The sequence below is a fragment of the Pelophylax lessonae genome, assembly GCF_965119305.1.
Source record: "Pelophylax lessonae genome assembly, chromosome: 6".
Lineage (NCBI taxonomy): Eukaryota > Metazoa > Chordata > Amphibia > Anura > Ranidae > Pelophylax > Pelophylax lessonae.
Window position 1 is genome coordinate 58,030,311 of NC_138773.1, and position 25,135 is coordinate 58,055,445.

At 44.1% G+C, this 25,135-nt stretch overlaps 1 protein-coding gene across 1 annotated transcript in view; it reads left to right on the plus strand.

Annotated features, from left to right (window-relative positions):
• Positions 1-3,946: 3,946 nt before the first annotated feature.
• Positions 3,947-25,135, plus strand: part of LMF1 (lipase maturation factor 1) — a 641,107-nt gene continuing 619,918 nt past the window's right edge. Inside the window, exon 1 of the mRNA XM_082261255.1 lies at positions 3,947-4,138. Coding sequence (XP_082117381.1) covers positions 3,949-4,138 — 190 coding nt within the window. The 5' untranslated portion in view covers positions 3,947-3,948. The remainder of the gene's footprint in view (positions 4,139-25,135) is intronic.

Sequence of the window (25,135 nt, forward strand, 5' to 3'; positions counted from 1 at the left end):
CTGTTTAGCAAGGTATGACGGCACCTGAACCGGAACCGGGGCCGGTGCAGGCGCATTGATTCCTGGGAGCGATGACGTTCAGCTCCCAGGAATCATTGCAAAGCCAGGAAGTGAGGAATCGCCGTGGCCGCCGAGGGGAGGAAGAGAAAGTAAGGTAAGCATATTATCTTCTAAACAAGGTTAGAAAAAAAAAAAATTGCGATTATCCATTCGTTTTTCAGGTGACCCCGGGCATGAAGATGGACGGAACTTGCATTTTAGGGTGGAACTCCACTTTAATATTGAAAAAAAAATATATATATAACCGCTTCTGGACCACCCCATGTACATTTACTGCAGCGGGGCGGCCTCTCTGTGTGAAATCACGTATCGATGCATGATTTCCTTCTTCCTGGTCTGAGGCCCGCCGCTAACAACCAGCCCCCAGTGTGATTTGACACAGGGGGAGCCAATCAGCGGGTCCGGCATCCCTGATGTCCTCCAGGACCTGTGGATCATTCCCGAGAGAAGCAGAGCGGCGGTCTGCCTATGTAAACAAGGCAGATCACCATTCTGTGACAGGAGACAGAGGATTTGTGTTTCTGCTAAGCAGGAACACAGATCTCTGGCTTCTTACAGTACAAGCACCTCCCACACAGTTAGAAAGCACTCCCTAGGGACACATTTAACCCTTTGATTGCTCCTAATGTTAACCCCTTCCCAGCCAGTGTCATTAGTACAGTGACAGTGCATTTTTTTAGTACTGCTCACTAATATTGGTGTCACTGGTCCCCAAAAAAGTGTCACTTAGGGTTTTTTTTTTTTTGACTAAAGCTAGAGAGGGCAAAATTAGTCACAATTCTGCAGAGAAACCAATCAGCTTCTAACCTCAGCTTGTTTAATTAGGCTTTAGCAATCAAACCTGGAAGCCGATTGGTTTCTCTGCTGAATTGTGACTAAATTTGCCCTCTCTAGCTTTAGTAAATAAACCCCCGATAAGTCCGCCGCAATGTCGCACCCTGCTATAAGTCGCTAATCCCCGCCATTACTAGTGAAAAAAATAAATAAAAATTCCATAAATATATCCCATAGTTTGTAGACGTGATAACTTTTGCGCAAACCCATCAATATACACTTATTGGGATTTTTTTTTTACCGAAAATATGTAGCAGAATTCATATTGGCCTAAATTGATGAAGAAATTTGTTTTTTTTTATTGGATGTATTTTATAGCAGAAATTGAAAAAAATGTTTTTTTTCTTTCAAAACTGTTGGTCTTTTTTTATTTATAGCACAAAAAATAAAAAACGCAGAGGTGATCAAATACCACCAAAAGAAAGCTCTATTTGTGGGAAAAAAGGACATCAATTTTATTTGGGTACAGCGTCGCACGACCGCGCAATTGTCAGTTAAAGTAACGCAGTGCCGAATCGCAAAAAATGGCCTGTTCATTAGGGAGGGGGGTTAATCTTCCGGGGCTGAAGTGGTTAAAGGGCCCTAGTGTTAGCGAGCAAAGGCAGACAAATGCATCCGTCCCAAACGCACACAAATCGCGATCGTCCCACATGTGAGGTATCGCCGCAAACGTCAGATCACAGGCAGTAATTCCAGCACTAGAACTCCTTTGAAGATCCAAACCTAATAACCTGTAAAGGCTTTTAAAGCGTTGCCTATGGATAGTAGAATGTACATTGTTTATTGCCAGTGTGCACAACTTTGAAGGGTGGCATGTTTGGTATTTATTTACTTGGTGTGACATCATCTTTTATAGTTTACAAAAAAAAAAAATGGGTTAAGTATTGTTTTTTTTTTAAATTTAAAAGTGTATTTTTTCTTTTACCAAAAACTGCGTTTGAAAAACCGCTGCGCAAATACCGCATGATATAAAATTATTGCACAACCCACCAATTTATTCTCTAGGGCCTCTGCTTTAAAATATATATATGTATAATGTTGGGGGTTCTAATTATTTTCAAGCAAAAAAAAAAAAAAATGTTTTTCACGTCAACAAAAAGTGCCAGAAAATGTCTGGTCATGCGTGTCAGTGCGATTTCAGGTGCATCACATCTGTACGGCATCAAGCACAGATGTCTATGCAAGTCGCACCTGAACTCACTAAAAAATAGTGCAGGAACCTTTTCTTCCAAATCAGCGAGGCACCGCAAAGTCGGAGTCACACCGATTTGACCAGTCCCATTGCCAACAATAGGGTGCGACTTGTCATGCGATTTGGAACTTTTAAATTGCATGACAAGTCGCACCGGTGTGAATTGGGGGCTCAAGGAATTGTAGAGGAAAATAAATAAATAAGAAGCACTTATGGGTTTAGCTAACGAATTTTTTGTGAAATTCTCCTTTAAGGGGGCGTGTCCTATGCCTACATACTTTATCTAACAGGTGTCCCTTTGAACCCATCTCAGATAGTTGGGAGGAATGCAGATGAAGTCTGCGCATGCGCAATAATGATGGAGGAGGAATACAATTGAATTGACTTCCCTTCTGATAAATTCAAACTCCGTTTTGATCAGATTCCATCAAACTGAGCTGGCAGGAAATGATTGATTGCTTGACATCGGTCGATCATCTCATGATCATGGAAAGGTTTATTGTATCAGACCAGTCTGGGGTCCTGTGTACCCCTACTCATGATGTATGGGGCCCTGGTCACACCATGGGATAGAGACCACCTTTTTTTATAACACTCAGCCCGCAGAGCCAAGTCCTCTTATAGGATATATAATGTCCAAACAGCACAGGGGCCCCCCTGGATGACAGCACAGGGGCCCCCCTGGACGACACAGCACAGGGGTCCCCCTGGACGACACAGCACAGGGGTCCTCCCGGACGACACAGCACAGGGGTCCCCCGGGACGACACAGCACAGGGGCCCCCCTGGACGACACAGCACAGGGGTCCTCCCGGACGACACAGCACAGGGGTCCCCCGGGACGACACAGCACAGGGGTCCCCCGGGATGACACAGCACAGGGGTCCCCCGGGATGACACAGCACAGGGGTCCTCCGGGATGACACAGCACAGGGGTCCTCCGGGATGACACAGCACAGGGGCCCCCCGGGATGACACAGCACAGGGGTCCCCCGGGATGACACAGCACAGGGGTCCTCCGGGATGACACAGCACAGGGGCCCCCCGGGATGACACAGCACAGGGGTCCCCCGGGATGACACAGCACAGGGGTCCCCCGGGATGACACAGCACAGGGGTCCTCCGGGATGACACAGCACAGGGGCCCCCCGGGATGACACAGCACAGGGGTCCCCCGGGATGACACAGCACAGGGGTCCTCCGGGATGACACAGCACAGGGGCCCCCCGGGATGACACAGCACAGGGGTCCCCCGGGATGACACAGCACAGGGGTCCCCCGGGATGACACAGCACAGGGGTCCTCCGGGATGACACAGCACAGGGGTCCCCCGGGATGACACAGCACAGGGGTCCCCCGGGACGACACAGCACAGGAGCCCCCCAGGACGATACAGCACAGGAGCCCCCCAGGACGATACAGCACAGGGGCCCCCGGGACGACACAGAACAGGGGCCCCTCGGGACGACACAGAACAGGGGCCCCCGGGACGACACAGAACAGGGGCCCCTCGGGACGACACAGAACAGGGGCCCCTCGGGACGACACAGAACAGGGGCCCCCGGGACGACACAGAACAGGGGCCCCTCGGGACGACACAGCACAGGCTCCCCCTAGCATGACACAGAACAGGGGCCCCCTAGTATGACACAGCACAGGGGGCCCCCCTAGCATGACACAGCACAGGGGCCCCCCCATACTGTACGACCTGCCACGACTCAGCTACTGCCGTGGCACCAGGTGAATAGGTGTGTGTCGGGGACGCGCACAGTTAGATACAGGCAGTTAGGATCGCGCAGCGACTGGTCGGGACCCACGTGGAGGGGAATGACAGTCGGCGCATGCGCGGTGTGAACAGCAACATGTCTGCGCCCAGTGATAGCGGGGATGGGGGGCTGAGGAGGAGGCAGGGGGCGCGCATACACTCTCACCCACCGCCAGAGGGCACAGCGGAGCCCGGGGGAGAGAAGAGCCGCCATGGCGGGACCCTGAGGAAAAGAACCTTCTGGATGACCAGGATTGTCCTACTGAGAGCCCTGGGGGGACTATACTGTGAGTCTGATAGACAATATATATATAGAATATACACCCCCATATCATATATACTGACAGCTATGGGGGTCCTGTACTGTGAGTGTCATATATACATACCTCTGTATAATATATATCCATATACAATATCTATACACCCCTATATAATATATACATACCCTTATATAATGTACTGTACATACCTATGTAATAATATACATACCGCCATATAATAATAAACATACCCCTATATAATAATATATTTAACCCTTTATAATAATATACACCCCTCTATAATATATATACATACCCCATATAATAATATATACCCCTATATAATATATACATACCCCTATAATAATATACACCCACCCCATATAACAATATACACCCCTATAAAATATGTTCATATGCATACCCCTATATAATAATATACACCCTTATATAATATATACATACCCCAATATAATATATACCCATGTACTACATATACATACCACTATAAAAAATATACACCCCTATATAACATACTGCTGCTATGCATACTAGCACATTATGCCTCTACATTGCAGGTACTGTATATACTCCAGTATAAGCCGAGTTTTTCAACATGATTTTGTATGCTGAAAAAGCCCCCCTCAGCTTATACCCACGGTCTCACCTTTTAAAAATGGCGCTGCCCGGCGCCAACACGTCACCGCGCATGTGCTGTCTGCCCGGGAATAGCCAAACGTGTACGGGCTTTCCCGAGCATCAGTGGCGCATGTGCGGTGACGTGTGGGCAGCGCCATTTTTAAATGTAAGGCACCTCACCGACAGGTAAGTGAGACTCCTCCGCAGCCCCTGCATTTCCTCATGCAGTGCTGTGGGCATGGTACAGGACATTCTCCTGTACCATGCCCGCAGCACTGCATCTCCTGTACCATGCCGGTACCATCACCTGTGCCATTGACTGTATCATCACCTATGCTATGCCCGTACCATCTCCTGTGCCATACCGGTACCATCTTCTGTGCATACCGGTACCATCTCCTGTGCCATTCCCACAGCCCTGCATCTCCTGTGCCATACCCGTAGCCCCTGTTTTGTGTCTCCTGTTGGTCCAGTTGTGTCCAGTAGCTGCTGCATTTCCCACCCTAGGCTTATATTCGAGTCAATACGTTTTCCCTCTTTTTTGTGGTAAAATTAGGTGCCTCTGCTTATATTCGGGTCGGCTTATACTCGAGTATATACGGTAATAGTAAAAAATAGTTCCAACAGTTTACAACCGCTCTTCATGAATGGCTCTGCCACACGTCTGCTTAATGGCAGCGCGTTTCTCTGCGTGACGGGAAAGGATGCAATTTTGCGCGTGTTCCTTACACACATAGGTCTGAACCTAGCCTTACAGTGGGTATAGAAAAGAATCACCCCCCCCTTTAGAAATAATCACATTTTGTTGCTATGCAGCCTAAAATGAAGACCGACACAGTTTTTGTTTTATCCAGCTGTATTTACTGCAACTAATAACATCCAAGTAAAATATATAACACCAAAAAAATATATATATAACACCAACATGTCAGGGAAAAAAATAAAAAAAATATTCAAAAACAGAATCACTGAGTTATAAAAAAGGATCACCCCCCCCCCCCTCCTAAAAAATGACTTGTACACTCAATCAGGTGTAGCTAATCACCTTCTCAATGGCACATAAAGTCATTTCACTTTCAACTGTGATCAGCTGCGATCATTTTGATTAGCTCAGCATGACAATAGCTTTCCTGGAGCATTTCAGTCCTTGGTAGTGCAACTGAAGCAAACAATCAACTATGGGTGGCAAGGCACTGCCAAAAGATCTCCAGGATAAAGTTGTGGACAGTCACAAGTCAGGAGATGGGTACAAAACAATTTCAAAGGCTTTATCAACGCCTAGAAGCACAATGAAGTCTATTATTCAGAAGTGGAAGGTATTTGGTACAACACAGACCCTCCCTAAATCAGGACGTCGCTCCAAACGAGGAAACTGGTCAGAGAGGCTTCCAAGAGGCCTACAGAAACTCTGAAGCAGTTGCAGGAATTTATGGCAAAGAGTGCTCATTGTATGCATGTGACAGCAATATCACAAATCCTCCACAAATGTGGCTTGTATGGGATGGTTGCAAGAAAAAAGCCACTCCTCAAGAAAGGCCACATGCAGTCATGACTGAGCTTTGCCAATAAGCACCTTGAGGGTTCTGAGACCACATGGGTGTTCTGGTTGGATGAGACTGAAATTGAAGTATTTGGCCTCAACACCTAACGATAGAAATCCAATACAGCTCATCATCCACATTACACCATGGAACACCAAGCATGGAGCATATCCTATCAGTGCCGGTTCACATATATGCGATGCGGGAACACTGTGAATCCACTGCGGGTTCTGGCATCGCATTCAACTCACAGGCAGTTCACACTGCCGTATGCAAATCGCTGGGGGTGTCAATACAAGGTCAACAACACCCCCAGATCAGTTCGCATATCCCAGTGCAAACTGTCAGTTTGGACATGATTTGGATCGCATAGGTGTGAGCCACCAATGCGATCTGACTCTGGTGCGGACCCAAAAAAGTGTTCTGTGCGTGTTGTGTCCAAATCAGATGTGAATTCAGCCATACAATCTGTATGGCTGAATTTGCATCGCACAGACATTGCATGTAATTTGCAGATCAGTGCGCTCCGAATCACATGCGATGTCTGTCATCGCTATAGTGTGAACCGGGACTTATGGGGGATTTCTCTGCAGCAGGGACTGGAGCACTTGTCAGGATAGAAGGAAAAATGGATGGGGAAATATACCATCAAATTCTTGAGGAAAATCTGCTGCCCTCTGTTAGAAAGTTGTCAATGGGAAGATTTGCCTTCCAACATGACAATGACCCAAAGCACACAGCAACAATGAGCACACAGTGGTTGAAGGAGAAAAATATGAATGTCCTTGCATGGCCCAGTCAGAGCGCAGACCTAAACCCCATTGAAAATCTGTGGAATGACTTGAAGGCTGCAGTCCACAAACAGTTAAGCCCCTTATAGCTTATCGGCCGATTGTAGGCTTGTTAGTATGATGCTTCCGACAACCGACAGCGCATTTTCGGCCGAACAGAATCTGTCGTGCAGGCATTAAAACTTTTGTTGGCCAACACCAGAACGGCCGATTGTTCGCCAGTCAGTACAGATTTCGGCCGACAGACAGCAGATTTGCAAGACTGGGCATGCTCAGAAAAGAAAAAAGACCAGGAAAGTTAACCATCACATGACATCACTTCTGCAGTCGGCTGTTGTTGGCCGACAAAATTTGTGTGCAGTCTTTTGCAGTTTTCAACAGACACGACAGCCCTGGACAAAAGACGGCCGATCGTTCGGCCGACGATCGGTACGTGTGTACAGGGCTTTACCTTCAAATTTCACTGAACTTGAGCAGTTGTGCATAGAAGAGTGGGCAAATATGGCAAAGTCTGGATGTACAAAGTTAGTAGAGACAAATTCCAACACACTAAGGCCCCTTTCACACATGAGGACCGTTCAGATCCGCCTGTCAGTTTTTCAGGCAGATCTGAACGGATACCCCATGCATCTCTATGGGGTATCGGATGTCAGCGGAGACATGTCCACTGACATCCGGTTCGATCTGATCCGTCAAATCTGGAAGGATGGAAACCCTATTTTCCATCCGTCCAGCGGGTCGGATGGGATCGGATGAGAACGGACAGGCGGTCCGTTCTCATCTGATTCCCCCATAGAGAACAGCGGGGACCTGACAGCTCCGTCTCCGCACACAGCGCAGAGACAGAGCTGTCATCCGCCTGCTCAGCGGGGGATCGGCGGATCGATCCCCCACTGAGAAAAACGGAGTCCGCCGACGGACTCCCATGTGAGAAAGGGGCCTTAAGGCTGGAAATAAAGCAAAAGGTGTTTCAACAAAATACTGACATAAAGGGGGGGGGGGGTGATCCTTTTACAACTCAGTGATTCTGTTTTTGAATGTTTTTTTATTTTGTTCTGAAATGTTGGTGTTATATCTTTCAATTGGATGTTATAAGTTGCACTGAGTAAATACAGCTGGATAAGACAAAAACAGTGTCTGTCTTCATTTGCTACAAATCAACAAAATGTGATTATTTTAAAGGGGGTGATTCTTTTCTATACCCACTGTATATAAACCCATTAACTAAAAAATCTGTTACATTCAAAATTAATACTTTCCCTGAAAAAACAAAATAGCACAGGGAACCCTGCGGAGGACTTGCATTGTCTCCAATACGTTTTCCTGAACAGAAGATATTTGTCGGGACTCGGAGTAACGGGACCTGTTGAGTATATTTGTTGCATCTTTTGGCCGGCACTGTGATTGCAGCGGAACATTTTTGATAACCCCAGCCAGCTCGGCGTTGTTTACTTGACAGATGCCCCCCAGATTCTCTCTTCTGTCTTTAATTAACAGCCTTAAACTGGGCAAAATATTGTAAGCAAAGCCGACCTCACAGATCGCATTCCATTCGGGGGTCCTGTGCGGCCATTGTCCTAAAGTCTTATTTCCGTTTTTTCTTTTTTTTTTTTTTTATTTAAGTAAAAACTTTAAAGGATAACTCCCACTTTTGTGCAAAAAAAATCGAAAAAAAATAAATTAAATGTAAAATATATTAAAATTAGGTTTCCTTTTCAATCTGCAGCTCTGTAAAATTCAAAGCAGCATGGCAACCTGTAGGCGCTCTGTACGCATGGTGCAGGGAACGGCCCCCAGAAAGGTCATTTCCTGCTTGTGTGATTGGCTTATTGATTTCTCCACAAGTCTGCACTAAAGTGGGGTACACACTATAGGAAAATCGGGCGAACGATTGTCCAATTTTCCTCGACGTTTCACAGCAAATCGGAATCGATGAAAGAATTTTCTTACGAAAATTTGTATGAAAATTCTCGTACGACAAAGGCTTTTTTTTGTTGTTTATTGTTTCTGATCCTGCGCAGTCATTCTTTTCTGATTTTTCTTGTACGAAAACGGTACACATTAAATGAAAATCATTTATTTTTTCCTGTACGAGAAAAATTTTGGAGTTTGTCCATCTGAGAATTTTCGTAAGAAAATTCTGAATCATCTGTAGAAAGTTCTGTACACACTATACGAAAATTGTACGAAAATTCTTTGGACGAAAATGTTCGCCCGATTTTCTTATAGTGTGTACAAGCCTTAAGGTAGAAGACAGATTTTAGGCATCCTCTGCAGTAGGAATTTCAGTTTTGGTGAGATTCTCTTCAAGGGTTAAATGTAAAAACTTTGTTAAAATCCTTGCAATGTACAGAGGGGATTGTTTATTTTTTTTCTCATCTAAAGTGGAGTAAAGCGTTAGAAATCGTTTTCTGAAGTCATACTGAATTGTAAACCAGATCTCCAACACTTATTCTCCTCTGCACAACTCCCCCCCCCCCCCCCCCCATAACAATTTAGATTTTTTTTTTTTTTTAAAGGGAGCAGGCACCATTTTTGACAGGTACTTGCTACTACTTCCCCATTTCTCACCCAGGTAAGAATGACGTCACTCGCCCCACTCCCTACCCGTCTGTAGCCCCCGGGACACATTATACGTCCCAGGAGGCTGCAGAACCAGACTCCCTGTAACACACGATCTTGTTCATGTGCAGTGGGGAGCTGGCTGTAGTTCCTCAGGAAGTTATAGCTGGCTCCCAATTTCAAGGTGGCGATGCCAGGGACCCACAGCGGTGAGAAGATCCGCTGTGGGAAGACATGGTTGAGCTCCAAGGTCTGGTAAGTACCTGATTTTGGAAAATCAGCAGCTAAAGTATTTGTAGCTGCTAAGTTCTATTTTTTTATTAAAGGATGACATTCTTCTATAACCACTTCTCCCAAACGGACGTACCTGTACATCCTTGGGCTTCAGTGGTTATCCCGGGATGGTGGGTGCACCTACAGGCATCATCCTGGTATTATTTTTTGCAGCCGGTGATCCCTTTTCAGGCAGAAGTGATCTGAGTGGCTAATTAGCCACTCAATCACTATTGCGGGTAGCGGAAGGGGGTCCCACCCCCCCCCCTCGCCACCGCCTCTCCCGTTCTCTCCGATCCCATCACAGTGGCCGGGAGCGATGCAGCCGGTGGCGATGGCTGCCTGGTACAGAGAGAGAGAGGAACGCATGTTGTTCCCCTCTCTCTGTAACCCTGGAAACCAGAAGCGACGAGTATTCGTCACCTCCTGTTCCACCCCTTTGTTTTTTTTGGCCACCAGCGGCCAGAGAAGCAGCCGATTGGACTGATTTCGGTCTGATCGGCTGCATTGGGGGCCAGAGGAGAGATTTGGGGTCTAATAGACCCCAAATCTCTCCATAAATAGGACCTGTCACGGCCCATGCTGTCACAAGGGATGTTGTTCATCCCTTGTGATAGCAATAAAGTTATTACAAGAAAAAATGAAAACATTTTTGTATATGATAAAAAAATGTTTTTAAAGCGCCCCCATCCCACTGTGCTTACATGCAAATGTGAACTCATACATTACTCCCGCACGAATATGTAAACGGTGATCGCACCACACGTGAGGTATTGTCGCGAGTGTCAGAGAGAGAGCAATAATTCTAGCACCAGACCTCCTGTGACACTCTAAACTGGTAACCTGTAAAGGCGTTTAAAGGTTCACCAATGGAGAATTTTAATTACCGAAGTTTGCTGCCATTCCACGGGCAGACGCCATTTTAAAGTGTGACATGTTAGTGATCGGACCCTTGACTGACATTTTTTACACTTTTGGGGTTACCAGTGACATTACTGCAGTAATCAGTGCTATACATATGCACTGTTACAGTAAAAATACATTGGTAGTGAAGGGGTTAACTGTATTTGAGAGGGAGGGGCTGTGTGTGTCCCTAGGGGCGTGCTTCTAACTGTGATTGGCTGTGGCTTGAGCTGTAGGAACAAGGATCAACGGCCCTACATAGTAGAACCGTATGATCAGTGTTTCTACACAGGGGAGAATGACAGGCGGCTTGTTTACATTAGCCGTCTGACTTTCTCCCTCTGCAGCGACGATCGCAGAGTGACCGGCTGACTGGTGACGTATATCTACTTGCGGCGGTCAGCAAGTGGTTAATAACATGGGTGTGGCGAAATGCGTCGGGTGGGACTGGAAGTGACACCTGTGAGAGGAGACACTGGAAGTGGTATGCATACTACACAACCAGTGTTTAGAGGATAATACTGACACTGCTGTATTTTATGTTGTGGAAAATACCTCTCAGTGCGAGGTACGGCACCAAACAATGTGAGAATGTATGGGAAAGTGTTTGTGTTTTATTAAAAGTTTAAAAGGTTTTACACTATATGGATTACTATTGCTTTCCTATGTGTACTGGAATAACTTCTATGAAAGATATACTGGCTACTAATATATAAAAAAAAATTAAATACTTTGGTGGAAATTGAAAAAATATTGCAGTTAATGGAAACTCCTTGATAAAAATATTCCTTTCATGACTCCTCTGTAATGGGTGGTCGTGGCTCTCCGGTGAGTTTCCAGCTTGAAAAAGGTGGTGGAGCACCGAAACACTTTTTTGCAGCACTCTTTGTGTCATGTTGGATAGCACTTTCCTTGCACAGCATGTTGGCACTTACTTATGAGGACTGTGGAGTTGGATCTAGCTGGGGCTCAGGTAAGTATTAGGGGGGCTGAGGGGGGCTGCTGGATACAGAAGTTTTTTTTTTTTTTTTATCTTAACCACTTGCCGACTGCTCTCACTATATTTACTACGGCGGTCAGCCCCTCACAGGCAGAGCGACGTAGGTCTACTTCGCTAGCCTGTGAGGGTCTCAGGAGCGAGCGCGCGCCGCCGGAGGTGCGCTCCTGCTCGGTCACGGACCCACCCCCGTGCGTGTGCCTGGCGGACCCGATCGTCCGCCGGTCACTCGCGATTGTCGGAGAGGGAGAAAGGCAGGCGGCTAATGTAAACAAGCCGCCTGTCATTCTCCCCGGTGTATGAATGATGATCATACGGTTCTACTATGTAGGACCGTTGATCACTGTTCATACATCTCAAGCCACAGCCAATCAGAGTTAGAATCACGCCCCTAGGGACACAGCCCCTCCCTCTCAAAAAAGTTAACCCCTTCACTGCCAGTGTAATTTTACAGTAACAGTGCATATGTATAGCACTGATTACTGTAGTAATGTCACTGGTAACCCAAAAAGTGTCAAAAATGTCAGTCAAGGGTCCGATCTGTCCGCCGCAATGTCACAGTACCGCAAAAAAAAACGCAGATCGCCGCCATTACGCGTAAAAAAAAAAAACAACAAAAATGACAAAAATCTTTCCCTTTGTTAGTAAACGCGATAACTTTTGCGCAAACCAATCAAAATAGGCTTTTTGCAATTTTTATTTTTTTTTTACCTAACATATGTAGCATAAAACAAATTGGCCGAAAATGTTAAAAAATTTTGATTTTTACATTTTTTTGGGGGGAATTTCATATAAAAAAATGTGAAAAATATTGTTATTTTTGCAAAATTAACGCTCTTTTTTTGTTTATAGCTCATGATCAAAAAATCGCACAGGTGATCAAATACCACCAAAAAAAAAGCTCTGTTTGTGGGAAAAAAAGGACGTCAAATTTGTTTAGGTACAGCGTCGCACGACCGCGCAATTGTCCGTTAAAATCACACAGTGCCGAATCGCAAAAAAGGCCCTGGTCAGGAAGGGGGTAAAATCTTCCGGGGCTTAAGTGGTTAATGCATAGAATTAATCAGGATACTGATTATACTGATGATTCCAGGTACATCTCACAAAAGACTGTAAGAGGTAGGAAAAAGGCAAAAGGGGTTATTTGCCAGTTTGTTTGATTTGCTAAAGCATTTTAATAAATGAATGTGTTTTGGAAGTTCATTTACTATTTACGCTAAAGGGGTTATCCAATTGTGAGCTCTGAGATGCCAAACTATTGCTGTGGTTGAGAGGTTTTACTTGAGGGCGGACATTTAGGCTTGTATGCGCTGGAATATAACGTGCGTCGTCTTATTGAAAAAATAAATAAAAAATTGAGCAGCTGTAGAAGTTCTTGCATACGGACATTAAAATGTCACAAAAAATTTGGAGCAAAGCAAAAGCAGCTGTATGGTTTGGGGGCCCGGCTTTGAGTGTTAGCGTACCGTAATGGTCATGTGATCAGCATTTGGATCTGTGCACGGTATGTAGCCTAAGAATCTGCTCTATCCCATTCCCTGTTGCTCCTGCAGTGCTTAAAATCCACTCTCCTGGGAGCTTTCCTTAGAAATGTGGCGGAAAATTGGATATTCTCCCCTCAATGCAAAAGCTAATGTTCCACCCCAGCTGCACCAGCTGACAGCAGCTTGAGCCAGGAGATGTGATAGGAGCTGGGGTGCAAATAGGGAGCTTCAAATATCCAAGCAAAACTCTAGAAAAAAAAATCCTTAAAAATGAGTGTATGTTACGAATTACCATTGCTGGCATCTTCAGTTCACATGAGCAGGTTTAGGGGCATATATGTAAATAAATAAATAAAATTTTGAGTAAAAAAAAAAAATCTTCACTTTACACAGATTTGATTTCATTAATTTTTTGCTGTTTGTGAGTTATAGAATTGGTCTGTGCCCAAAAAACATTTTCTCATATAGTATACAAGAAACTTTCAGGTATCCTAATTCTCCATTATATACCAAAAACTGAAATATCGTTTTTTTTTCTTCCATAGATTGACCCTTTAAAATACATGTGTCAAACACAAGGCCCAAGGGCTAAATCCAGCCTGCCACCACATTTCATGTGGAACCTCGCACCCCTCCTGCAGCTGCGGCACCCTCCTTGTCTCTACCCCACCTTGTTTTAGCAGTTGGCAGCAGAGAGGAGGACAGAACTCCTCTGCCAGATCCTACACTTCTCTGTGTAGCCGCGGAGAGGCTCATCTCTGCTACCCTCCCCCTGTTTCAGCAGTCGGCAGCAGAGAGGAGGACAGAACTCCTCTGCGAGATCCTACACTTCTCTGTGTAGCCGCGGAGAGGCTCATCTCTGCTCCCCTCCCCCTGTCTCAGCAGTCGGCAGCAGAGAGGAGGACAGAACTCCTCTGCGAGATCCTACACTTCTCTGTGTAGCCGCGGAGAGGCTCATCTCTGCTCCCCTCCCCCTGTCTCAGCAGTCTGCAGCAGAGAGGAGGACAGAACTCCTCTGCCAGATCCTACACTTCTCTGTGTAGCCGCGGAGAGGCTCATCTCTGCTCCCCTTCCCCTGTCTCAGCAGTCGGCAGCAGTGAGGAGGACAGAACTCCTCCTACAGATCCTGAGCATCCTAATGCAGCTGCAGCACCCCCTCATCTGAACCTCCCCTGGTCTCAGCATTCAGCAGACTCCGGGCAGCTGATTCCAGCTTTCCTCTGGTCCTCCAGAATCTGCAAATTCTGCTTCCAAGATCCACCCTCAGTTTCTTCCCTGCAGCATCACAAGGTAAGGGTGGTGCACTGTGATGTAAGGGAGGATGGGGGACTCTTAACTTTTGATGGTAGGGGGCTCTTGACATCTCATATAAGGGGGGGGGGGTTGCTCTGGGCATCTAGTCTTACAGATACAACCGACCCTTTGGGTGACCATAACGCTGTTACAGCCTGCAATGACATTGAGTTTGACACCCCTGTTTAAAGCCTTTTCCCAAAGTGCAACAATGCTCAAAATAAGGAATCCTTTATCCTTAATGGGCCCATTGACTTCCGAGTGTCAGCTAGCTTGTTTGTTGCCTGTTCCTTGAGACTGGAAATAGCACATGAGCTTCTTTGTGATCGAATCACATGTTTTTGGCCCCATAGACTTTAATGGAGGCACCTAAAAAAATCATTTGAAAAATTCTGCTTCTGTACTACAAGTCATGTGTAAAGATGGGCAAAAAAAGCCTCTAAAATTGCCTGGCTAAGCTCATGCCCAGTGCAAATAGAGAAGATTGAAAAATCAGATCTTCTCCTAGCCTAAGTTCACATCTTTGCGTCTGCATTTTTTTATTTACTTTTTCACATTTTTCTGCACCCATATTTATAATATTACACATCTTGTTATATCCTTGAGGATATACAGTATTTGAGGTGCTGGCAGCTACAAAAAAATATCAGTACCATAGCGCAGGATTCTCTTTTTAATAATGAAAAGATTTGGATTTTTTTTGTTGCTTACCCCCCAGGAATAAGGACACTTAACTGTATCAACTGTGTTAAAATCAAAAAGTTTAATTACAGATATTCCACCTAACAATTTTTTTTTTTTAATTCAGTAATATCCCACTCAGGGTTGATTCACAGTTTTGTAGGAAACACCTTTTATCTCCCCCAAATATATCAGCATTTAGCATACTCAGTTATACCCAGTTATGGCAAAGGCATAGCCAACACACTATATTAAATAACAATATCAAGGTTATGCTGAATGAAGGCGAGATCACAGCTCTACGCGTTTCGCATTGTAGCTTCCTCAGGAGGCACCGAGCTGATAAGATTGCAGCGTAGTCATCATATCAGTGGGATCAGCGTGGTCCGGTACCTAACCAGGAGAGAGGAAGGCCCTGCAAAGCAAAAAGGTTTCCAGTCAGTTAGGGCTGCAACTAACCATTAGTTTCATAATCGATTTGTTTCATCTATTTTATTGTTTCGATTAATCGGATAATAACCTTAAAAAAAGTGTGGTTTATAATTTAAATATGTAAAGTTTTAAAAAAAAGGCAATTTAGTCCTAAATATGTACAAACCCGATTTCAAAAAAGTTGGGACACTACAAATTGTGAATAAAAACAGAATGCAATGATGTAGAAGTTTCAAATTTCAATATTTTAATCAGAATACAGCATAGATGACATATCAAATGTTTAAACTGAGAAAATGTATAATTTTAAGGGAAAAATAATTTGATTTTAAATTTCATGCATCAACACATCTCAAAAAAAGTTGGGACAAGGCCATGTTTACCACTGTGTGGCATCCCCTCTTCTTTTTATAACAGTCTGCAAACGTCTGGGGACTGAGGAGACAAGTTGCTCAAGTTTAGGAATGTTGTCCCATTCTTGTCTAATACAGGCTTCTAGTTGCTCAACTGTCTTAGGTCTTCTTTGTCGCATCTTCCTCTTTATGATGCGCCAAATGTTTTCTATGGGTGAAAGATCTGGACTGCAGGCTGGCCAGTTCAGTACCCGGATCCTTCTACGCAACCATGACGTTGTAATTGGTGCAGTATGTGGTCTGGCATTGTCATGTTGGAAAATGCAAGGTCTTCCCTTAAAGAGACGACGTCTGGATGGGAGCATACAGTGCCTTGAGAAAGTATTCGGCCCCCTTGAACTTTGTGACCTTTTGCCACATTTCAGGCTTCAAACATAAAGATATAAAACTGTAATTTTTTGTGAAGAATCAACAACAAGTGGGACACAATTATGAAGTAGAACGAAATTTATTGGATATTTCAAACTTTTTTAACAAATAAAAAACTGAAAAATTGGGGGTGCAAAATTAATCAGCCCCCCTTAAGTTAATACTTTGTAGCGCCACCTTTTGCTGCGATTACAGCTGTAAGTCGCTTGGGGTATGTCTCTATCAGTTTTGCACATCGAGAGACTGAAAATTTTGCCCATTCCTCCTTGCCAAACAGCTCGAGCTCAGTGAGGTTGGATGGAGAGCGTTTGTGAACAGCAGTTTTCAGTTCTTTCCACAGATTCTCGATTGGATTCAGGTCTGGACTTTGACTTGGCCATTCTAACACCTGGATATGTTTATTTGTGAACCATTCCATTGTAGATTTTGCTTAATGTTTTGAATCATTGTCTTGTTGGAAGACAAATCTCCATCCCAGTCTCAGGTCTTTTGCAGACTCCATCTGGTTTTCTTCCAGAATGGTCCTGTATTTGGCTCCATTCATCTTCCCATCAATTTTAACCATCTTCCCTGTCCCTGCTGAAGAAAAGCAGGCCCAAACCATGATGCTGCCACCACCATATTTGACAGTGGGGATGGTGTATTCAGGGTGATGAGCTGTGTTGCTTTTACGCCAAACATAACGTTTTGCATTGTTGCCAAAAAGTTCGATTTTGGTTTCATCTGACCAGAGCACCTTCTTCCACATGTTTGGTGTGTCTCCCAGGTGGCTTGTGGCAAACTTTAAACGACACTTTTTATGGATATCTTTAAGAAATGACTTTCTTCTTGCCACTCTTCCATAAAGGCCAGATTTGTGCAGTATAGGACTGATTGTTGTCCTATGGACAGAGTCTTCCACCTCAGCTGTAGATCTCTGCAGTTCATCCAGAGTGATCATGGGCCTCTTGGCTGCATCTCTGATCAGTCTTCTCCTTGTATGAGCTGAAAGTTTAGAGGGACGGCCAGGTCTTCGTAGATTTGCAGTGGTCTGATACTCCTTCCATTTCAATATTATCGCTTGCACAGTGCTCCTTGGGATGTTTAAAGCTTTGGAAATCTTTTTGTATCCAAATCTGGCTTTAAACTTCTCCACAACAGTATCCCGGACCTGCCTGGTGGCTTCCTTGTTCTTCATGATGCTCTCTGCGCTTTAAACGGACCTCTGAGACTATCACAGTGCAGGTGCATTTATACGGAGACTTGATTACACACAGGTGGATTCTATTTATCATCATTAGTCATTTAGGTCAACATTGGATCATTCAGAGATCCTCACTGAACTTCTGGAGAGAGTTTGCTGCACTGAAAGTAAAGGGGCTGAATAATTTTGCACGCCCAACTTTTTAGTTTTTTATTTGTTAACAAAGTTTGAAATATCCAATAAATTTTGTTCCACTTCATGATTGTGTCCCACTTGTTGTTGATTCTTCAAAAAAAATTACAGTTTTATATCTTTATGTTTGAAGCCTGAAATGTGGCAAAAGGGGGCCAAATACTTTCGCAAGGCACTGTATGTTGTTCTAGAACTTGGATATACCTTTCAGCATTGATGGTGCCTTTCCAGATGTGTAAGCTGCCTATGCCACATGCACTCCTGCAACCCCATACCATCAGAGATGCAGGCTTCTGAACTGAGCGCTGATAACAACTTGGGTTGTCCTTGTCCTCTTTAGTCCGGGTGAAATGGCGTCCCAGTTTTCCAAAAAGAACTTCCAATTTTGATTCGTCTGAACACAGAACAGTTTTTCACTTTGCCACAGTCCATTTTAAATGAGCCTTGGCCCAGAGAAAACACCTGCTCTTCTGGATCATGTTTAGATATGGCTTCTTTTTTGGCCTATAGAGTTTTAGCCGGCAACGGCGAATGGCCCGGTGGATTGTGTTCACCGACAATGTTTTCTGGAAGTATTCCTGAGCCCATGTTGTGATTTCCATTACAGTAGCATTCCTGTATGTGATGCAGCGCTGTCTAAGGGCCCGAAGATCACGGGCATCCAGTATGGTTTTCCGGCCTTGACCCTTATGCACAGAGATTGTTCCAGATTCTCTGAATCTTTGGATGATATTATGCACTGTAGATGATAACTTCAAACTCTTTGCAATTTTTCTCTGAGAAACTCCTTTCTGATATTGCTCCACTATTTTTCGCCGCAGCATTGGGGGAATTGGTGATCCTCTGCCCATCTTGACTTCTGAGGGACACTGCCACTCTGAGAGGCTCTTTTTATACCCAATCTTGTTGCAAATTTACCTAATAAGTTGCAAATTGGTCCTCCAGCTGTTCTTTATATGTACATTTAACTTTTCCAGCCTCTTATTGCTACCTGTCCCAACTTCTTTTGAATGTGTAGCTCTCATGAAATCCAAAATGAGCCAATATTTGGCACGAGATTTCATAATGTCTCATTTTCAACATTTGATATGTTATCTATATTATATTGTGAATAAAATATAAGTTTATGAGATTTGTAAATTGGTCCATTCCTTTTTTACTCACAATTTGTACAGTGTCCCAACTTTTTTGGAATTGGGTTGTATATGCAGTGGTAAATATAAATAACTAATTATGAATGATGGACTCCCTTGTCATAGACAGGTGGTCTGATAAAAGCTACCTGCGCCTGCAGTCACTTATGCTGGCCATACAAAAACAATGTCTTCCTTCAAAAAAAATTTTAATTTTAAGAACCTTTGTTCTATTTTCTAATTGTTAGTGGCTTCAAATCAACATTCAGAATTTTCTGACAGTGTAAGTGGTTTTCGTTCAGAAATGACATTAATTTTAAAGCTGAATGTTAAAAGCAATGGAAAGTTTAAAACAACATTCTTTCATTCAGTGAATGTACAGAGGTTTTTGGTATGAATATTCTCGTCCACAAATCGATACGTGTATGGCCAGCATAAGAATCGGTTCACACCTTTTGCAGTTTGTTTTTTAACCGTTTCTGCAGTGCTTTTTGCTGTGTTTTTGCATTTTTGCACACACGATTTTGCTGTGATTTGCGTGTTGAATTTTAAATGCTTTTTTTTTTTTTTGCCCAATTTGTTGTTGGGCAGATTAAAAAAAGCAAATCGTAGCAAAAATGCACTCCATGCTTTTCTGAAGCCTCTCCATTGAAGTCTATTCAACCAAAAAAGAACTGTTTTGCGTTGAAAAAGTCCTTGACCCTTTCCAAATACACTGCAGCTGAAAAAAGCATAGATGTGAACGTGTCCAATGGAAAACCATGTTAAATGAACTGTAGTCCGTTTCTGCAAAAAAGCACCAAAAATGCATACATGTGAATCAGGCCTAAGACGTTTTGTAGCAGCAGCATGCTTTTTTTTGTATCATCTGTCATAATGGGGTTAAAAAAACTAAAATGAGCCCTTTATAGTACAAAAAGAGCAGATATTCGCTGTAAAACAGTGAAAACAATAATATAAACTGCTCAAAAAAAAGTAAAGGAACACTTAAAAAACACATCAGATCTCAATGGAGAAAAATATCATGCTGCATATCTATACTGGTATGGACTGGGTAATGTGTTACGAACGAAATGCCACATCATTGGATGGAAATGAGAATTATCACCCTACAGAGGGCTGAATTCAAAGCCATCCTGAAAATCAAAGTGAAAAAATGATGCAACAGACCAGTCCATTTTGCTGAAATTTCATTGCAGTAACTCAAAATGGTCCTCAGTAGTTTGTATGGCCCCCACGTGCTTGTATGCATGCCTGACAACGTTGGTGTCCTGGGGTATTTCCCAGATCTGGACCAGGGCATCACTGAGCTCCTGAACAGACTGAGGTTCAACCTGGCAGCGTCGGACAGACCGAAACATAATGTCCCTGGGGTGTTCTATTGGATTTAGGTCAGGCAAGCGTTGGGGCCATTTAATAGTATCAATTCCTTCATCCTCCAGGAACTGGCTGTATATTCTCGCCTCATGAGGCTGGGCATTGTCATGCACCAGGAGGAACCCCAGGACACACTGCACCAGCGTAGGGTCTGACAATGGGTCCAAGGATTTAATCTGATACCTATTGGCAGTCAGGGTGCCATTGTCTAGCCTGTAGAGGTCTGTGCGTCCCTCCATGGATATGCTTACCCAGACCATCACTGACCCACCACCAAAGCAGTCATGGTGAACGATGTTACAGGCAGCATAATGTTCTCCATGGCTTCTCTAGACCCTTTCACATCTGTCACATGTGCTCAGGGTGAACCTTCTCTCATCTGTGAAAAGCACAGGGCGCCAGTGGCTGACCTGCCGATTCTGGTGTTCAATGGCAAAGCCAATCGAGCTCCACAGTGCTGGGCGGTGAGCGCAGGGCCCACTAGAGGACATTGGGCCTTCAGGCCTCAGACTTCACCCTGAGTCTGTTTCTGATTGGTTAGAGACATTTACACCAGTGGCCTGCTGGAGGTCATTTTTGTAGGGCTCTGGCAGTGCTCATCCTGTTTCTCCTTGCATAAAAAGGAGCAGATACCAGTCCTGCTGATGGGTTAAGGACCTTATACGGCCCTGTACATATCTTCTAGAGTAACTGCCTGTCTCCTGGAATCTCCTCCATGCCCTTGAGACTGTGCTGGCAATGGCACGTATTAATGTGCCATCCTGGATGAGCTGGACTGCCTGTGCGACCTCTATAGGGTCCAGGTATCGGGCGGTAGGCGGTCGGCAAGTGGTTAAAAAGGAAGTAAACTTCCTCTGCAAACATTTACCTATAAGTAAACCTGTAAAAAGGGTTACCTATAGGAAGTGTAAATATCTCCTAAACGTGTATCGTTTAGGAGATATTTACATGACATGCAGCCAGTGACATCACTGGCGCATGCGCTCTGAAGGAACGTCCACGGGTGCCGTTTCTTCCGAGCCCCGTGCCGTAAACAGCCACTCCCCCACGCATGCATGGGAGTGACATCATCGCGTCTCCAGCCAGTCACAGCGCCGGAGTCCACGAACCTGGAAGTAACTCCGAGGAAAATGTATGCGGTGACACCGATGTGCGAGGGCTTCATTCTAAGGTAAATATTACATAATGCGCTAGTACGCAATGCAAACTAGGTCATTATGCCTTTGTCTCACAGGGTTTTTTTTTTTTTTAACCTCTTTTACTGGCCAGATCAATATTCTAGGATCTTAATTAACTTGATGCTATACGCTGATTAAAAAGTGTTCATTTAATTTTTATGAGCAGTGTATATTACTTATATCATATATATAATAATAAATACACCCAGAAGTAGGATACATGGGTATTTTTAACTAGGGGTCAGACATGAATCTATATGAAGGGTGGAAGAGAGATATAAATCTTTTATATTCAAGTAGTACTAAAAGCTGAGACTTTTTTTTTTTTTTTTTTTTTTAATGAAGATGATCATTTTTAAATACAATACACAATACTGGTAAAAGTTTACTTTAAATGTAATTATAATACCTTATATCAGCCTCCACCTTCTCTGGGTTCAGATGCTGATCTTCCCTGCACACAGTCTTTAAAATGATTTTTTTGAAAACAGCAAACATGTCATACTTACCTGCTCTGTAATGGTTTTGCACAGAGCAGTCCTGATTCTCCTCTTCTGGGGTCCCCCACCGACGCTTCTGGCTCCTCCTGCCTTCACAGTGCCCCAATAGCAAGCTGCAAAGTATAGTATAGAGTGCCTCTATAGCAAGGCAACAAAAAAACATCTGATTTGAGAACCACTTACTTCCTACCTAGGACTACATGTCCCATGACGCATTGCTCCTCACACATTCACAAGTTCTCAGGCACTTACTGACATGTATGGATGGTGTACTGAGCTGTATGTGTGCTGCACTGTGTCTTCAGACATGTATGGACTGTGCACTGAGCTGTATGTGTGCTGCACTGTGTATACTGACATGTATGGAGGGTTTACTGAGCTGTATGTGTGCTGCACTGTGTATACTGACATGTATGGAGGGTGTACTGAGCTGTATGTGTGCTGCACTGTGTTTACTGACATGTATGGACGGTGTACTGAGCTGTATGTGTGCTGCACTGTATTTCTTGATATGTAAACAAATAGCAGGCTAACTAATCCAGGGCTCGACAAACCCCTGGTCGCATTGGTGACTAGGCGCCTGGGCTGCACTGCAAGAGGTGTCTTGCCCCCGTGGACTAAGATGCCGGGTCGGCCAGTATTTGAGGTCGCGGCTTTACGGCCTTCTGGAGTGAGACGCCTCTGTCAGGGAACTAGCCCCCTCTTGTGGTGGCCGGTGGTGTGACTAGCAGTCCCTAGCGATGCCGAGTGTTTCCCCTGCCTGTTCTCACTGCCCGCCAATTTCCTTCTCAAGAGGAGAAGAGACTGAAGTTGCTGCAGGCTTCATCTGGCGCCCTTTGCTTAATGATAAGTGGACAGGCAGTGTGGGGCGGTTGGTTTGAACAGCCTCAGTTCTGTTCACATCCTCACAAAAGATGGAAACAATTTATTAATTGTTTTATTTTTTTTAATATAAAAAAAATGTATTATTATTTTTCATCATCTCCCTGCCATGCCTCAGCCACACAGCCGAAGATCCTTTTCACACGGGCTGTCTGATCCGGTCCAGATGTCAGTTTTTCAGGCAGACCTGATCGGACCCTTCAGTCTACTCTATGGAGCTGCGGATGTCCTCTGATAACCGCCGCCATCCAATCCTGTCCGCTAAAAACAGACGGATAGTGGTCCTATGTTTAATCCGTCTGGCGGATCGAATCAGATGGCATCGGATGGAAATGGGCAGGCAGTCCATTTCCAGCCGATTGCCCCATAGAGGAGAGCGGGAGTGTGTTAGTGTTTGCTCTGCATAGCGTAGTGGACAGGACCTTTCATCCGCCTGCTCAGCTGGGATTAGCGGAGAAATCCCCACTGAGCAAGCGGATTCCGATTAGCGGAGGTGCCAGTATGAAAGAGGCCTAAGGTGGCATTAATTACTGGATCACCTATCGCCCCCACCTTGCTGCACTATCCTTCCCTAGTGAGCCACTGCCCATCACACTATCAAGCCAAGTGCACACGGGCCAAATGTCGGGCAACATCAGCCTGTTCAATAAAAACTGGCTGCCATTCAGCCCGTGTGTATAGCAGCCGGTCCCACACAAGCCGGCCATTCGGCATGCGCGAAAAAAAACTAGCTCCCAACTTTTTTATCTGGGCCCTAGATTCCAAGCAAATTTGTCAAGCCCTGAACTAATCGATTATAAAAATAGTTGACAACTATTTTCATAATTGTTTAGTTGACGATTAATCGATTAGTTGTTTTAGCCCTACAGTCAGTAACAATGGAGAACTTTCTATAGATTTTAAGTAATTTTCTTTGAATGTAAGGAAAAAATTCAGGTAATTTTAAATTCAGAATTTGGGGTTTTGCCCATTCCCATAACCTTGAAAACTTAAAAAAGTGACTCATCGGTTCTATTACCTTCAGTACTTGGAGGGTATTGGAATGTTTTCTACTCAAATTCCTCTTAGTTTCTTATATATATTTTTTTTTTTTAATGATCCCCTCTGAAGTTTCACATAAAATACATACTATTATTTCTCCTTGGAAAACCAGTTCTGTCTGCACCGTGTTTATAAGAACGGACCGATTATAGGACCAAAACCAGACTGAATAAGGTTGTGTCGTTAAATGGTTTAATCAGAGTCTGGGAGATCAGCCTTGGAGGTTCCAGAAATACGTATTTTTTTTTTCTTTGCCTGATCATCTAATTGGCTGTGGTTTCACGCATCTCTTCTGAATTTTATTGAAATAACCGTGTAAAATTATATTTTGGTGAACACTCATGTTCATAATTAAGAATACAGCAACAGAAAAGGATCAAGACGAACAGCGTAGTTCCTTGGAGAGGCCTTGTCTTCCGTCCGTTGATTAGCTTGAGAAGTTTGCAAAGAACGTTTTCTGCATTTTGTGGGACGTTTATTGTACATGTCTTCCAATGGTTTCACAAATGTTCACAGTTGAAAGTTTTGCACTGAGGCTCAATCCTACGACCTCTACCCAATGAGCGTCTCTAATCTTCATTGTGGCATTTTATCTTGTTGTGCTGGATATCCTCCAAAGCTAAATTGCTATAGTTGCCGATATCCATCTTTTCTGAATTGCCTTTTTGACCCAAAAATCTTCAGCAATCTACAAAAGAACCTAAACATCTTTTTTTTTGCTATTGATAAGCCTATCATACAACTAAAGCCTTTAATACAGGGTTTCACAACCATGGCTATTTCAAATGTTGGTTGGGTTGGGTTCCTTGAGCAGTGATAACTTTCTACCTCCCAGTTACCAATGATACTAATTTTCTTTTTCGTTTTGTTAAAGGGGGGGGGGGGCAGTTTCCCTTTTGGTCAATAATGTAGAATTGTCCTCCTTTGATCATTTGTATAAGGGATCCATATTCCATCGTCACTAATGTGTATTGGACGACTACACTGACTACCAATATAAGAAGACACTTTTCCACTGAGCAACAGTGTGAGGGGCATTAAAATTGTCACTGATGGTGTTTCTTATGTGTATTTGTTCCATTTCATGATTGTTACTGAAACAATTACAACCAAAGGAACCTTCCAAAGTAATTATTGTAAATCCATGTAAAACACATGCC